General features: G+C 41.2%; 1 protein-coding gene across 5 annotated transcripts in view; it reads right to left on the bottom strand.

Moving 5' to 3' along the window:
• Positions 1-15,297, bottom strand: part of GRHL2 (grainyhead like transcription factor 2) — a 175,193-nt gene that overhangs the window by 101,090 nt on the left and 58,806 nt on the right. For all 5 annotated transcript variants that reach the window (XM_055432073.2, XM_055432071.2, XM_055432072.2 and 2 more), the window contains exons 4-5: positions 14,317-14,710; positions 2,659-2,714 (exon numbers count right to left, since the gene is read on the bottom strand). In XM_055432073.2, the coding sequence (XP_055288048.1) occupies positions 2,659-2,714; positions 14,317-14,710 (450 nt within the window). The remainder of the gene's footprint in view (positions 1-2,658; positions 2,715-14,316; positions 14,711-15,297) is intronic.

Raw genomic sequence — 15,297 nt, 5'->3', positions numbered from 1 at the left:
AGTGCACATAACATTTCTATTACTGGCCCATAAACCAGATGGTTAAGAAAGGGAGAAAGTCCACGGCATGCCCATCCCACAGAGCCAGGCAGGGCCAGGGGAGCCTCTGTTAGGTTTTAGCTGGCACTTTGCAATGCCTGAACTTAGATAGGACTTGCTTCTTTCATGCTAGCAATAAGCCATAGGTGTGAGTGCCTTTGTTCAATTGATCCATATACTTAACCTTCTTTTGCCGAACTGAGGTGTTGCACATAGCTACATCCCACTTTAAAACACCTCAGAATATAAAAATCTAGAACTCAACACTCATTATTGATATCTCTAGGGAATCTAGTTTCATAACAAGGACTATCTTTTGATTTGGGGTCTTGTTTTCTAAGCCTGCAGAAGAACTCATGACAGGGTTACTGCTCTAAAGCAGGAGCTTGCAAACAGTGGTCCCTGGGCCAGAGTCAGTTGGCTGGTTGTTTTTGTAAATAAAGTTTTACTGGCCCACAGCTGCACTCATCTGTTTTTATCTTCTTATGGCCACTTTTGCACTGCCACAGCTGGGCTGAGTAGTTGCGACAGAGACTGTAATTTGCTGAAACTAAAATACTTAATATCTAGCCTACTACAGAAAAAAAAAGTTTGCAGATCCCTGCTCTTAATAATTTCTCTAGTATTTGATAAATATAATTTAATTTGTAAAATGAAAACACTGATTTTCCCAACTTTGAAAATCATAGCCATTGTTTAAAATGAGCAACGAACATGCACCACCATCTTTTTTATTTAAGATGCTCATTCAGAATATTTATTTCTGCTACCCTGCAGGATGGCACAGTGATGATCTGATTGCAAATGGTTTGTCTGTTTTCTGGATCATCAGGAACACTTCACTGTGTCTATTTTTTCAGCCTTTTAAATTTCACAGTCTGTGAAAGACTGGGTACAAAAAGATTCAAAGTTTGCTTCTTAAAATGATCTACTGATAAGATTACGGGGGACTCTAGTTTTCTATGTTGAATATTTTAGCAGTGTTTCATATCTTTTTAGCTTATATAATGAGAAAGAAATCTGAAGAGCAAAATAATACTTCTCTTATATGATAAAAAAATCTTAGGTTAAAGCTGATAAACAAAGTGAATTCCAGAATATGCGTCTTAGAATAAGGTGGGAAATAAATCATTCAAGATAGAATCGATTCCACTGTCATTTTGCCTGGAAAAAGCAATTTCGAGATAACCACTGAATCAGAAAATTTGAGACCTGGACAGGATATTAGGAATCACCTAGATCAGAGCTTGCAACTTGTCTAGGGCGCAGACTGCTTGAAAAACATGAAGAAAGCTGTGAACTTTCTCCCCAGATAAAAGCACATATGAACACAAATGATTTGTAATATAATTTCAGGGGATTCACGTCCCCCAGGCTGATCCACAGCATAAGATAAGAACCACCTTCCTCATTTCACAGCTGAGAAGAGGCTGAGAAATTGCTCACTCCAGGGGACAATGACAGCAGCAGAAAGTGAAAACAGGACACGAAAATGGTAGGCCAATGCTCTCTTTAGTGGCCCAATAGCTGGTTGCATGGTTATCTATCTGGACGGATAGCATGTAAATTACCCATGCATTTCCAAATTTTAGAAGTTGATTCGAAACTTTCTTCTCTGCCTTTTCCCTACCCTTCGCCACCACGGCACAGCCAAATTCTGTCTGGAACAATCTAGAGAGGATGACTGGGGAGCCTGAGGTTGGAACAAGACCCTGAAGGAGCAGAAGGACTTTAAGAGAAAACAGAAGAAAAGAGGGTCATACATGTAAAAGTAAAGGGGCAAGAAACACAGTGGGAGAGGAGGTTCACAATGCATGGAGGGCTCTAACAACCTTCATAAAGAATTCGTGTTTTATTCTATCTGAAATGGTGAAATCACTGGTAAGATTTGCAAATGGGAGAGATTCATTCATTCACACCCTTCTGTCCTGTCTTCAGGCACCTCTAGAATGTGTGGCTAGGAGGATGTTATCATTACACATAATAAAAAATGAAAGCCGGACTTCCCTGGTGGTCCAGAGGTTAAGAATCTGCCTGCCAGTGCAGAAGACATGGGCTCTATCCCTGGTCCAGGAAGATCCCACATGCCATAGGGCAAGTAAGCCTGTGCCCTGCAACTACTGAAACCCGTGTACCAAGAGCCTGTGTTCCATAACAAGAGAAGCCACCACAATGAGAAGCCCATGCACCGCAACTAGAGAGTAAGTAGCCCCTGCTGGCCAAAACTAGAGAAAGACTGCACGTAGCAACGAAGACCCAGCACAACCAAAAAAACAGAATTAATTAATTTTTAAAAAGAGGGAATAAAAGTGGAAGAACAGATGTGAAAGAAGTCAAGAAGGAAGGGGAAAAGGGGAGGAAAAAAGAGAGTTCCATTGTGTGCATGTTGTTTTGGAGGCCCAAGCGTCTGATGTTCAGAGGAACACCTAAGAAGGGATATCTAGCCAACAAAAGGACAAAGAAAGAGTATGGGGCTCAGAAAGCTGATCAAGACTGGAAATAATAATTTAGAAGTCATTATGCAGAGAAGACTTTATTTTAAAGGTGCAGGACAACTTAAAGATACAGTTAAACAGTTATCGGTGCATCAGTGTCTAGGGGCATCTCCTGGAAACCTACCTTGATGTCTGATCGTACATGTACTCCTCAGCCCCAACCGAAGCACTCCGAAATTTCTGCAAAATATAAAAAAGTCATCAAAATTAAAACAAACAGGTACGTCATTATGTTCGCCGCCACCACCAAAGTGGCAAAGGTATCCAAACTGTCTTATCCTTATTTTAGAAAGGAAAATTACACATTTTTTTGGTATTGTGTTTTCAACTACAGTGGAAATAGTTACCATTTGTATACATAACTGGCATAGTACCTGCACATTGAGAATTATATTCAACATAAAATGTATTTGTGCTTTTCTTCACATATTCACAGGTGCTCCTAAGGTGCTTTCAGGTACCGGAAACTGTTTCCTCAAACGTTTAAACATCTCTTCTATTTTCTTATCTCCAGCACTATTCCAAAAGTCACGAATACTGAGTTAATGGAACCCTGAATACAGGGAGGCCACACAGCATATCCTAAGCCCTACTGAGAGTGTTAGGAGCATAGTTTCAGAGCAAAACTGCCTAGAGTCAGGTTCTAGTTCTGTGGCCTGCTGCCTGTATAGACTGGGGCAAGTGCCATATTTTCTTCAGCTGTAAAATGCACAGTTGTAGTGATGAGAAGAATGAACGGCATTATTAGCGGTGAACTACTAAGGACAGTTCCTGGAATGTGGTGAGCTCTGTCTACGTGTATTAAATTCTGTCCTATAGTGACCACTTGATCATATGTGGTGCCCTTCTCTAAGATCTTCATTATCGCAACATTGTTAAGAGTGGGTTTGGAGAGGAAGCTCTAAGTCATAATATTACACATGAGGAGGTTTGGGTTCACAGACATCCAGTTGTTGTGTATTTAGTGCAAGTGACACGACTGAGCGACTTCACTTTCACTTTTCACTTTCATGCATTGGAGAAGGAAATGGCAACCCACTCCAATATTCTTGCCTGGAGAATCCCAGGGATGGGGGGAACCTGGTGGGCTGCCGTCTATGGGGTCGCACAGAGTCGGACACGACTGAAGCAACTTAGCAGCAGCAGCAGCAGGATGCATTTTACTACATTTTAGAACCTTTTCAAGCAGATGCATAAAAGTGCTAACTCTTGATCCTAAAGTGAATAAAACAGAACATTGGTGAAAAAGCACTTGGTGGATCACATACATGAGGACCTTCCACTGTGGCCTTTTTTATAGTCTCTCTAAGAAACAACCTTCTTGCTTCTTATTTCACCATAAATATCCATTCTTTGACAAGTAATTCAAAGATTTCCTTCTCAGGAAAGTGTTTGGTGGTGCTGTTCAGTTGCTAAGTTGTGTCCAACACTTTGCGACCCCATGATCTCAGCACACCAGGCTTCTCTATTCTTCCGTATCCCCAGGAGTTTGCTCCAACTCATGTCCATTGAGTCGGAGATTCCATCCATCCATCTCATCCTCTGTCATCCCCAAGAAAGGGTTACTCCCAGCTATTTTCCAGCCACCATCTCTAACCACTATCTCTAGGATGGTGGTTTATTTTCCAACCACCATCTCCAGGATGCAGTGGACCCTTACATCTTTATATGTACATCAGATATAGCTATACAATTCCATGTCTTTAATCAGTCACCAATTTTTAGGTCTTATTAATGGAGTCATTCATCCACTCTTTCAGTAAATACTTTCTGAGCATCTACTTTGTATCAGACACCATGCTAGGTGCTATGGGTACCACGGTGAAAAAGGAAAGATGCAGGCCCTGCTCTCATGAAGCTTCTGGTCTAGTAGATGAAAAATATTAGCCAAATAATCATTAAAAAAATTATAAACCATGTGCAAACACTCTGAGGAACAGCCACAGAGTTCTAGGACAGTACATCATGACTGAGAAAGTAAAAATCAGTCCCACTGACAATCAGCCTAGATGGTTCTAACAGGATGTACTGTTTCCAGTGGCACAACAGAGAAGACCAACAGAAGATAAGCAGTGCTCCCAGCAGAAGCCCAGAAGACAGCAACACAGCTACACAAGTGAGCAACGCTCCCTCCTCCTGTGGGCCTGATGCTTTCCTAGCAAAGATACTCTCAGACTCGCTTTGTTCATCGCCTCTTCTGAACAACGACAGCCGAGACACCCAGTTTCTAGACCGCCCCCCAACCTCTCGATATACACGATCCAGAACTGGTTGTCACTTCCATGATCCCTTCTTAGATTCATCCAGCACAAGCCCAAACACTGTCAAGAACTCCTCCCAACTCTCTCTTATGAGCTGTCCAGGATCCCCTGCAGAAGAAGACTAAATAAATGCAACTTTGACGACAAATATATTCGTGGTAGTCTTTGGCTGGTGGACTTAGATTCAAAGAAAACTGATTTTACTAGAAACTGAAAGGAGAGGACAAGGAGGTCTTCCCTAAGAAAGTCACACAGGAGGAAGGGTGTGGAAGATAGTAAAGAATATTCTAGAATAACATTGTGCAACAGAACTTTATGCAAAGATGGAAATGTTCTGTATCTTCACTGTCTAATACTAGCCACTAGCCACATGTGTCTACTGAGCACTTAGAATGGAGATAATGGGACTGAGGAATTAAATTTTACATTTTATCCAATTTTAATAGCCACACGTGGTTGTTGACTACAGTACCTACTGCACAGCACAGATATGAAACACGGAGCAGCATTCACAGGGGTCTTGAGGCAGGAGGAGCATAGTAGGTTCACAGAACTGAATGAAGCTCAGAGCAGAGGGCAGCAGGGGAAAGGTGTGCAAGATGAGGTGGGAGAGGCAGAGGAGAAACAGAACGTACAAGGACATGAAAACCAGCTACAGATTCAGATCTTGACCCTAGAAACAACGGGATTTCAATAAGAGGGTGTCATGATCAGATTATAATTTTGAAAAGACCATCCCAGGCACAGTGTACAAAAGTGGACTGTTTTACAGACCAGAGATAACGATAGCTTGAGGCAGTAAGGGGGAAGCAGAATGGAGACAAAGGAAGGATCTCAGAGAGATGTAAGAAAGTGAAGTTGGGCCCTTTTCCTGGTGGGTCAGCAGCTAAGACTATGTGCTCCCAATGCAGAGGGCGTGAGTTCAATCCTTGGTCAGGGAACTAGATCCCACGTGCTACAACTAAGAGTTCAGATGCTGCACCTGAAAGATCCTGCTAGATGCAACTAAACAGGGTCCAAGTTCAACTAACATCTGGCCTAGCCAAATAGTATATTAAAATAAATATTAAAAAAAAAAGAAACAGAAGTTGATAGAACTGATAATTACTTAGACCAGGATGATAAGAGAGCAAAGTATGCAGGAAAAAAATCCTAGTTTCTTCAGAAACCAGAAAGATGGTGGTGTCACTCCACTAGAGTGGAAAACAATTTGTAAACCAGGTTTTGTAGAGGTGGAAAGTCAAACAGGGGCTTCCCTGGTGGCTCAGATGGTAAAGAATCTGCTTGCAATGCGGGAAACCTGGGTTTGATCCCTAGGCTGGGAAGATCCCCTGAAGAAGGAAATGGCTACCCACTCCAGTATTCTGGCCTGGAGAAGTCCATGGACAGAGGAACCTGGTAGGATATAGTCCATAGGGTCACAAAGAGTTGGACACGACTGAGCAACTTTCACTTTTACTTTTCAAAGTCAAGCAGTTGGGCATAAAGCTATAGGGTGCAGAGAGAACTGGGCTAGAGAAAAAAATGTGCAAAGTATTTAGGGCATAGATGGTAACTGAGCTGTGGACATAAAGCCAAGAACTTCTTCAGGAGGCAAGAGTATCAAAGTATCAAATGGTGCTGCCAAGTAACAGCTTTAACAGAAAGGGGATTTCCAGATCCATTCTTTGCAAGAGTTGGATAGAGGGCTTCTGCTGCTGCTGCTGCTGCTGCTAAGTCACTTCAGTCGTGTCCGACTCTGTGTCACCCCATAGACGGAAGCCCACCAGGCCCCGCTGTCCCTGGGATTCTCCAGGCAAGAACACTGGAGTGGGTTGCCATTTCCTTCTCCAATGTGTGAAAGTGAAAAGTGAAAGTGAAGTCGCTCAGTCGTGTCCGACCCTCAGCGACCCCACGGACTGCAGCCTACCAGGCTCCTCCATCCATGGGATTTTCTAGGCAAGAGTACTGGAGTGTCTTGCCATTGCCTTCTCCGAGAGAGGGCTCCTAGGAGCCTGAATAATGGGACATCCAATTCTCATCAACTTTGACTACAAATAGATAAAACTAAGGACTTCCCAGGTGGCACTAGTAGTAAACAACCCACCTGCTAATGCAGGAGATGTAAGAGACACAGATTCAAGCCCTGGGTTGGGAAGATACCCCAGAGGAGGGCATGGCCACCAGTTTCAGTATTCGCACCTAGAGAATCACATGGACAGAGGAGCCAGGCGGGTTACAGTCCATGGGGTTGCAAAGAGTCGGACACAACTGAAGCGACTTAGCACAGTACAGCACATACAGAGACCTGTCTTCCCAAAGTACAAAATTTGTATTCTAAGGATTTTCCAAATTTTTTCTTGGTTCAAGTACAAAATAATAAATAATAGAAGTTTTAGTGGTACTACATGCACTATTTCAAGTATTTGAAATAAAAAATAATAAAATTGGTTGCACTAATCAAAAGCAAAGCCATGATCCATTTTAGTAAGTGAATCATCATTTTCAAGGATTTATTCTTTACGTTAGGGGAGGAAATGAACTACCATTTAAAAATTAATCACATTGGACAATGTTTAGATCCAGGGTAACTTTCCGTATCAGTCTACAGACGAATAGGACATCAGTGGACATAACCATCTAAGTCTGTTGGGTATGACAAATAATAATTCTTTTATTTCATTATAGGATTCTCTGCAAACTACATTAATTTGACAATTAACATACCAGGAGCTAAATAATGAAATACACGGTAGAGATAGTTCATCTTCCCTATAAATATTGGGTTGGCCAAAAAGTTCATTAGGTTTTTCCATAAGATATTATATTTATATACATGCATATAATATAAATTATATTTCCATATTTATATATTTCCAGATATTATGGGGAAATCTGAACATATATATCAATTATTATATACATTGATATAATAATCAATTATTATTATTGATATATTACATGAAATATTTAATATATTATATGAAATATATATTTTCATGTTTTATATTTTCAGATATTATAGAAAAACTTGAATAAACTTTTTGGCTAACCCAATGGTCTCATTCCTGAGCAAATTGGAGGACTAAATGGGAAATTGACTTCTCAGCCCTCTTGTAATTAGTTGATACCATGTGACTAGTTCTAGCCAATGAAATGTGAACAGGGGGAATAGCACCACTTTCAGATCAAAGTATTTACAAGTCAGTGTGCCGTCTCCATGGTCTCTCTTCCCCAGCGAGGCTGACTCTGAAGTCACACACAGAGACAGTAATGTCACAAGACGGAGAGAACCTGGATTCCTGATCAGAAGATGGGTCTATAGACTTGTATCAAGATTATTAGCAAGAAATAAACTTTCATTGTATCATATCACTGAGCTCTGGAGTTTCTTCATTCCTACAGCTAGTTAGACTTCTGTTAACTGACTTATACAAAATTGTAGAATAGAATAAGCAAAATCTTTCTTCTACTTTGATTTTTATAATGACAATACACATGCTGCTGCTGCTGCTGCTAAGTCACTTCAGTCGTGTCTGACTCTGTGGACCCCACAGACGGAAGCCCACCAGGCTCCCCCATCCCTGGGATTCTCCAGGCAAGAACACTGGAGTGGGATTTTTCTATAAAAACTCTTTCTTCCCTCTCTCAAGTTTTACATATTTCCTAGAAACCTGATGGGGCTTACCTTGTGGCTCAGCTGGTAGAGAAGCCACCTGCAATGCAGGAGACCTGGGTTCAATCCCTGGGTTGGGAAGATCCCCTGGAGAAGGGAAAGCCTACCGACTCCAGTATTCTGGCCTGGAGAATTCCATGGACTATATAGTCCATGGGGTTGCAATGAGTTGGACACAACTAAGCCACTTTCACTTTCGAAACCTGATAAGTGTTAATACTACCCTGATTTATATTTATCAACTCGACTCTTTGCTTATTAGCTGTGTGACATTTGGCACATTTATAAGCTCTCTGGATCTGTTTTTTTCATCTGTAAAGTGGGAAAAAATACCTTCCTTGCAGAATTGTAAATGTGCATATGTAAATTGTAAATGGTATAGTAAATGTGTAAGCCACATGCCTAGCACACAGTAGTACCCAATAAACAGCAACTATTGTTATGTCGAGTTGACTCACTGGAAAAGACTCTGATGCTGGGAAAGGTTGGGGGCGGGAGGAGAAGGGGACGACAGAGAATGAGATGGCTAGATGGCATCACCGACTCTGTGGACATGAGTTTGAGTGAGCTCCGGGAGTTGGTGATGGACAGGGAGGCCTGGCGTGCTGTGATTCATGGGGTCGCGGAGAGTTGGACACGACTGAGCGACTGAACTGAACTGATTGTTATGTCTCTTCACAGATTATATAGTAACCTTCTAGAACACAGAAACCAAGGCACACCCTCTTTTCTCTACTCCCACATTTAGCAAAATGCCTAACACCCAGTATAAACAAATATTTACCAAATGTTACTACAAAAAGGATATAGAATAAAATATAAATCAAATTAGTTAAATAAATTCATTAAATAATTTTTTAATGCTACTGGCTTGAATTGTACCAAATTGCTCCCTTCCTTGGTATCAGTACACACACACACACTCACACACACGCGCACACTCACACACACGCGCACACTCACACACACACACTCACACACATGCACACACATCTACAGAGAGAAGAAGTCATGTGTAATAATAACAAATGAAACTTGCTAATTCAACAAGTAGTAGGGATTTTAATAGTTTGCCTAAAGGAAGTACTAGGTTTTAGACAAATTTTCCTTAGTGAAATTTACTTGATGAAATCACTCTGAAATCACCTAATCTTATAACCTGTTGACAATGTCATGGCTGAAAATCATGATAGATCATTTCAATTAATTTATGTCACATTACCTTATGCAATGTAAACACTGATTCCAAGACTAGGAGAGCAACTAAACTAAATTCAAAGGAAATAATTTTCACATGTCGTTTCTGGTAAGTTGCTTTCTTATTCACTTCAAAATAAAACCCCGAATACAATAGCTTCCTTTCATAAGCCTCTTTACAACATAAGCACAACTGATAACAGATCCCCCAAATAGGGTGACGGCTCCGTTGACATTGGACCACAGCCATGGACTCTTCTGTGACCAATGGAATATTTCTGCACTGTGTGAGAAGAACATTAGTAGCAACCCTTTAGTGAAAAAGTATGCACCTCACATTCCTTTGTGGAGTGATTTGCTTTTCCCTACAGAAGCACCCCTGTCTGCTTGAGGGCAAATCAAATATTCAGCAATACCAAAACCCTACAAGATCCCTTGCTCAGTTTGAAAAAAAAGAAAAGAAGGAACAAGGGGACTTCCTTGGTAGCCTAGTGATTAAGAATCCACCTGCCGATGCAGGGGACACAGGTTCAATCCCTGGTCTGGGAAGATCCCACAACCCTCAGAGCAACTTCTAAGCTTGCGTGCTGCAACTACTGAAGCCTGCGCACCTAGAGCCTGTGTTCCCCAGCAAGAGAAGATGCTGCAATGAGAAGCCCATGCTCTACAACTAGGAAGCAGCCCCCGCTCGCCTCAGTAATAATAGGGAAAAAAAGGAGAGGGGAGCTGGGAGAAGAAGCTTGTTGATGATTTGAAGCCACACAGGAAGCCAAAGAAGCAGACCTGAAGATAACATTTTCACTACAAGGACAATGAACGCTTGACGTAAAGCTACCAGGACTCCAAAAATATGGAAGCCTGATGAGCACAGCGAATTTATCCCGTCTCGCTCTGCTCTTTCCCCAAGTTCATGGAAAGCAGCAGGCATTCAGGAATGACGAGTCACGAAAGGAAGGGCTGCAAGTGTGACTTGTCTACTGTGAGCCCCTACCAACGCTGGAGAGAGCTGGTCCCTTTTGTCCCTCTTATTGTCATATGAAAGATGAGAAACAGCTAATGACATAGGTAAAGGACACTCACATTAAAAAACAGACACATCTGGGTAAGGCGCTGTGTTCAGCAATGGAGCTCCTGAGAACCAGAAGGCCCCACGCTGTCTCCGAATACAGAGGTAACGGTCAAGGACGTTGGCTCTGGAGACCAACAGCTTGTGGCAAGTCCCATCTCTGCCACTTACTGTGGTATGTTCACAGCTGCCCTTATGCATCTCATTTGGAAAATAGAAATGACAATGATAGTATCTACCTCATGGGAGTTTTGGGAGGATTGCATGAGTCCATATTACATAGAATGATGCCCAGCACAGAGCAAGTGCTCATCAAATGCTTATTATTTTAAGATATTATTATTTAAGGTTACCATGTCAGCCTCACATGGCTGAAGTTTGTCCTACTGGCAACTAAACGGGCAGCAGGCTGCAAGTATTTGATATACTGCCACCACACTCCTCTTTAAGAAAGAAAAAAATCACAAGTTTTCTCCTTCGGCCATTGTCTTTAATTGGCCCAGGTGGACTGCAAAATGAGATGTCAGTGACCACTGACTCAAATACAGAGTCACTGCTCGGAAATGTGGAAGAAGCTGACACAAACTAAAAAAAGAAAAAAAGCATTACATATGCCAAGTCAAAAACTGGAGCGGTGATTCACAATTATATCAGCAACTGATGTTCTACAAAGATCTCAAGGCAATTAAACGGAGAGAATATTGCCTTTTTAACAAGTGGTTCTGGAACACTGGATGTCAACACAGAAAAAATGGGACAACACTTTTCTAGTATCCAACATGAAAATTATCTCAGAGTGGATCATAAACCCACACGCAAGAGGTAAAAACTATTAAATATTTAGAAAAAAAAAAATTGTGACATTAGGTTAGGCCAAGATTTCTTAAACAATACATCAAAAGCATAAACTCTAAGAGAAAAATATTGATCAATTGGACTTTATCAAGATTAAATATTGTTGCTGTTTGAATAGTTAAATAAAGCAGCCGTCAAATTGCAAAACATAACTGGTCAAGGGTTATACTATTTAAGAAATTCTTACAACTTAATAAAAGGAAGACCAGTAGCCCAATTTAGAAACTGGGCAAATTATTCGAGACAGATATTTCACAAAAGGAGTTATAGGAGTGGTCAAATAAACACAGAGAATAATATTCAACATCACTAAACATCAGAGAAATGCAGGTTTAAACCATAATGAGACAACATCACATATATACTAAAGTAAAGCTAAAAAGATTGGTGGTATCAAGCTTGGCCAAGGATGTGGAAGAGGGGAATCCTCATGCAATGCTGGTGAGAATGAAAATATTACAGCTACCTTGAAATACTGTACAACAGTGTTTCACATACATTTACCACATGACCCATATAAAGCTACATACACATTTACCAGATGACCCACCAAGTCCAGCCACAGTTATGTACCCAAGAGAAATGAAAACATACATCCACATTAAAACCTGATTGTCCACAGCAGCATTATTTATAACAGCCAAAAACTAGAAGCAACAAATATCCACCAACTGGTGAATAAATTGTGATATATGCTAACCATGGAATACTACTCGGCAATTTAAGAAACAAATTATTAATATAACCAATAACATATATGAAACTCAAAAATATTATACTAAATGAAAGAAGACAACATACAAGATTGCATACTCCATCATTCCATTTATATGAAATTTTAGATAAAGCAAAACTATAGTGACTGAAGGCAGGTGAGTGTTTGCCACGAGCAAGTGGGGAGGGGAGGGCTTCAAGTTCAGACCTTTAGGATGAGGACGCTGTCTGTGGACGCTGTCTGTTGATTCTGATGTTGGTTACACAACTGGATACAATTAACAAAATTTTCAAACTGTGCCCTTAAAACAAGTGAATTTAAAACAAACTTGCAAGCAAAGATCAACTGCTTCTGTAAATTCTTTGGGCACATGAGAAGAACACATAGAATCTATCTGCAACGTGCAAAGTACACATACACTTTATTATTGATAATACCAATTCTTCCTTGAGTTTTCATCAGACAAGGTCTTTAAAAAGTTATATTGTCTTAATCTATAAACAATAAATGCTTGGGAGGGTGTGGAGAAAATGGAACCCTCTTTCACTGTTGGTGGGAATATCAGTTGAGACAACTGCAATGGAGGAGCATATGGAGATTCCTTTAAAAACTAGGAATAAAACTAGTTTTATAAAAATAAAACCATAAGACCCAACAATCCCACTACTGGGCATATATACTGAGAAAACCAGAATTGAGAAAGACACATGTACCCCGCTGTTCACTGCAGCACTATTTACAATAGCTAAGGCACGGAAGCAACCTGTGGATGGCCATCAACAGATGAACGGATAAAGAAGCTGTGGTACAGATGCACAGTGGAATATTACACAGCCATAAAAAGAACACATTTGAGTCAGTTCCAATGTGGTAGATAAACCTAGAGCCTACAATACAGAGTGAAGTAAGTTAGAAAGAGAAAAAAATATTGTATATTAACACATATATATGGAATCTAAAAAGATGGCACTGATAAACCTATTTTCAGGGCAGGAATGGAGACGCAGACATACAGAACAGACTCGTGGACACAGTCGGGGAAGGAGAAGGTGGGCCGAATGGAGAGTAGCATGGAAACATATACACTACCATATGTAAAATAACCAGTGGGAATCTGCTGTATGACTCAGGGAGCTCAAACCTGGTGCCCTGCCATGACCTAGTGGGGTGGGAGGGAGGTTCAAGAGGGAAGGGATATATGTACACCTATGGCAGATTCATGCTGCTGTATGGCAGGAACCAACACAATATTGTAAAGCAATTATCCTTCAATTAAAAATAAATAAGTTTTTAAAGAAGAGTTGTTTTGTTTTTTAAAAAATGATGGGCAGGCAACACCTTTGGCTGCCATTTGGAAAGTTACAAACTAGAAGAAGTCAAGGTGAAAACTTTAAAAAGTAGGAAACTTCCACACAAACAGCTCTATTCTTCACAAATATCTGATTTTAAGACTAAAGCTAAAGCCAATAGAGGAATCTGTCATCTCAGAGTCAGGAAAATAGGAATAGTCCTCCACACAACCAGACCAATGTTTTAATAAAATCTGTTTATAAAGAAGCAAACATGTTAAAAAAAAAACAAACCATTAACTCACAGTTGAATTCACTCATCCCACATAAAAAGCAAATAAAGGGCTTCTCTGGGGGACTCAGCGGTAAAGAATCCACCTGCCAATGCTGGAGACATCAGTTCTATCCCCGGTCCAGGAAGATCCCACGTGCTGTGGAACAACTAAGCCCGTGGGCCACAACTATTGAGCCTGTGCTGTAGAGCCCATTCGCTGCAACTAGGGAAGCCCGGGTCCCCTAAAGCCCGTGCTCTTCAACAAGAGAAGCCACCGCAATGAGAAGCCGATGCACCACATCTAGAGAGTAGCCCCACTCACCGCAACTAGAGAAAGCCCCCATGCAGCAATGAAAATCCAATGCAGCCAAAAAGAATTTATTTTTTTTTTTTAAGCCAACAGAGTGAAAAAGTTAGGTGTGGGTTCTGGGTTTCGCTTTGGGCTCCTGATGTAAGAGCCAGGGACTCACCTCTGCGTTTCCGTCCTTGAAGCTCTCGCTGTAAGTGCTGTCCGGGGTGCTCCGCTGGTCGTCCTTGAGGTAGGTGCCATGGCCGGCCATGGACGGAACGCCATACTGAGTCTGTTCAAAGATAACCACGCGTTGCTCCTCCCCTTCTCCCCGGGGATAGTGCACAGGTGGGGTCATGAAAACCGGTGTGAAATCTTCAGCCTTCACCACTGTGATTCCTGATACGGGGATGATGGCTGGGCTCTCGGGGACGTTCGTGCTGTACTGTTCCCGCTTGGAATTCTCCAGGTGGTCTTGATTTAGGGAAAGGTTCACCGGAACAGTCTTCAGGACCTGCACTCGGTTTTCTCCTCCACTCAGATTACTCTGGGCTTCACTTGTGCCAAGACAGTTTCTGTGTATTGAAACCCGCCCCCCAGCAACAGGATAGAATTAGAAAAATCATCATTTCGCAGCTCCTAATAACTGATCCAAGCAAGAATCAGTGGATGCTAATGCATTAGGGGGGAAAAAATTGATGGTGAACTTTACAATGGAATGAAATGGATCTCTCCATCACCAGAAGTAGGACAACCACCCCCATGTGCCTCCTGGTAGCATGCACCTAGAAAATGCTCAACAAAAAACAAATGTTGACCCTAAATTAAACCAAGCTTTATATCTAACTTCCAGTTCTTAGGCTATACGGGAGCTGGAAGAATAATTTAAACACCACTGAAAAGAAGCAATCATACAAACCAGGATATCACACATCTTACAGACCTGGTTTCCTCAATAAGTCAGAGGCATGAAAAAAGAAAGAAAGGTGGGAGACTTGTTCTAGGTTAAGAGATTTAAAAGGCATAAGAACCAAATAGGAAGAGCAGATCTTGTTTGGATCCCGATCTAAAAAGCCAAAGAGGTATTTATGAAGCAATGGGATGTTTGAGACAATCAAATATGAACTGAAAGTTAGCTGATGTTAAGGAAGTATTGTTCATT

The sequence above is a fragment of the Moschus berezovskii genome, chromosome 16 (assembly GCF_049115385.1).
Source record: "Moschus berezovskii isolate FMDL1 chromosome 16, NW_MosBer_1.0, whole genome shotgun sequence".
Lineage (NCBI taxonomy): Eukaryota > Metazoa > Chordata > Mammalia > Artiodactyla > Moschidae > Moschus > Moschus berezovskii.
This window is presented reverse-complemented; position numbering and strand designations above follow the sequence as displayed.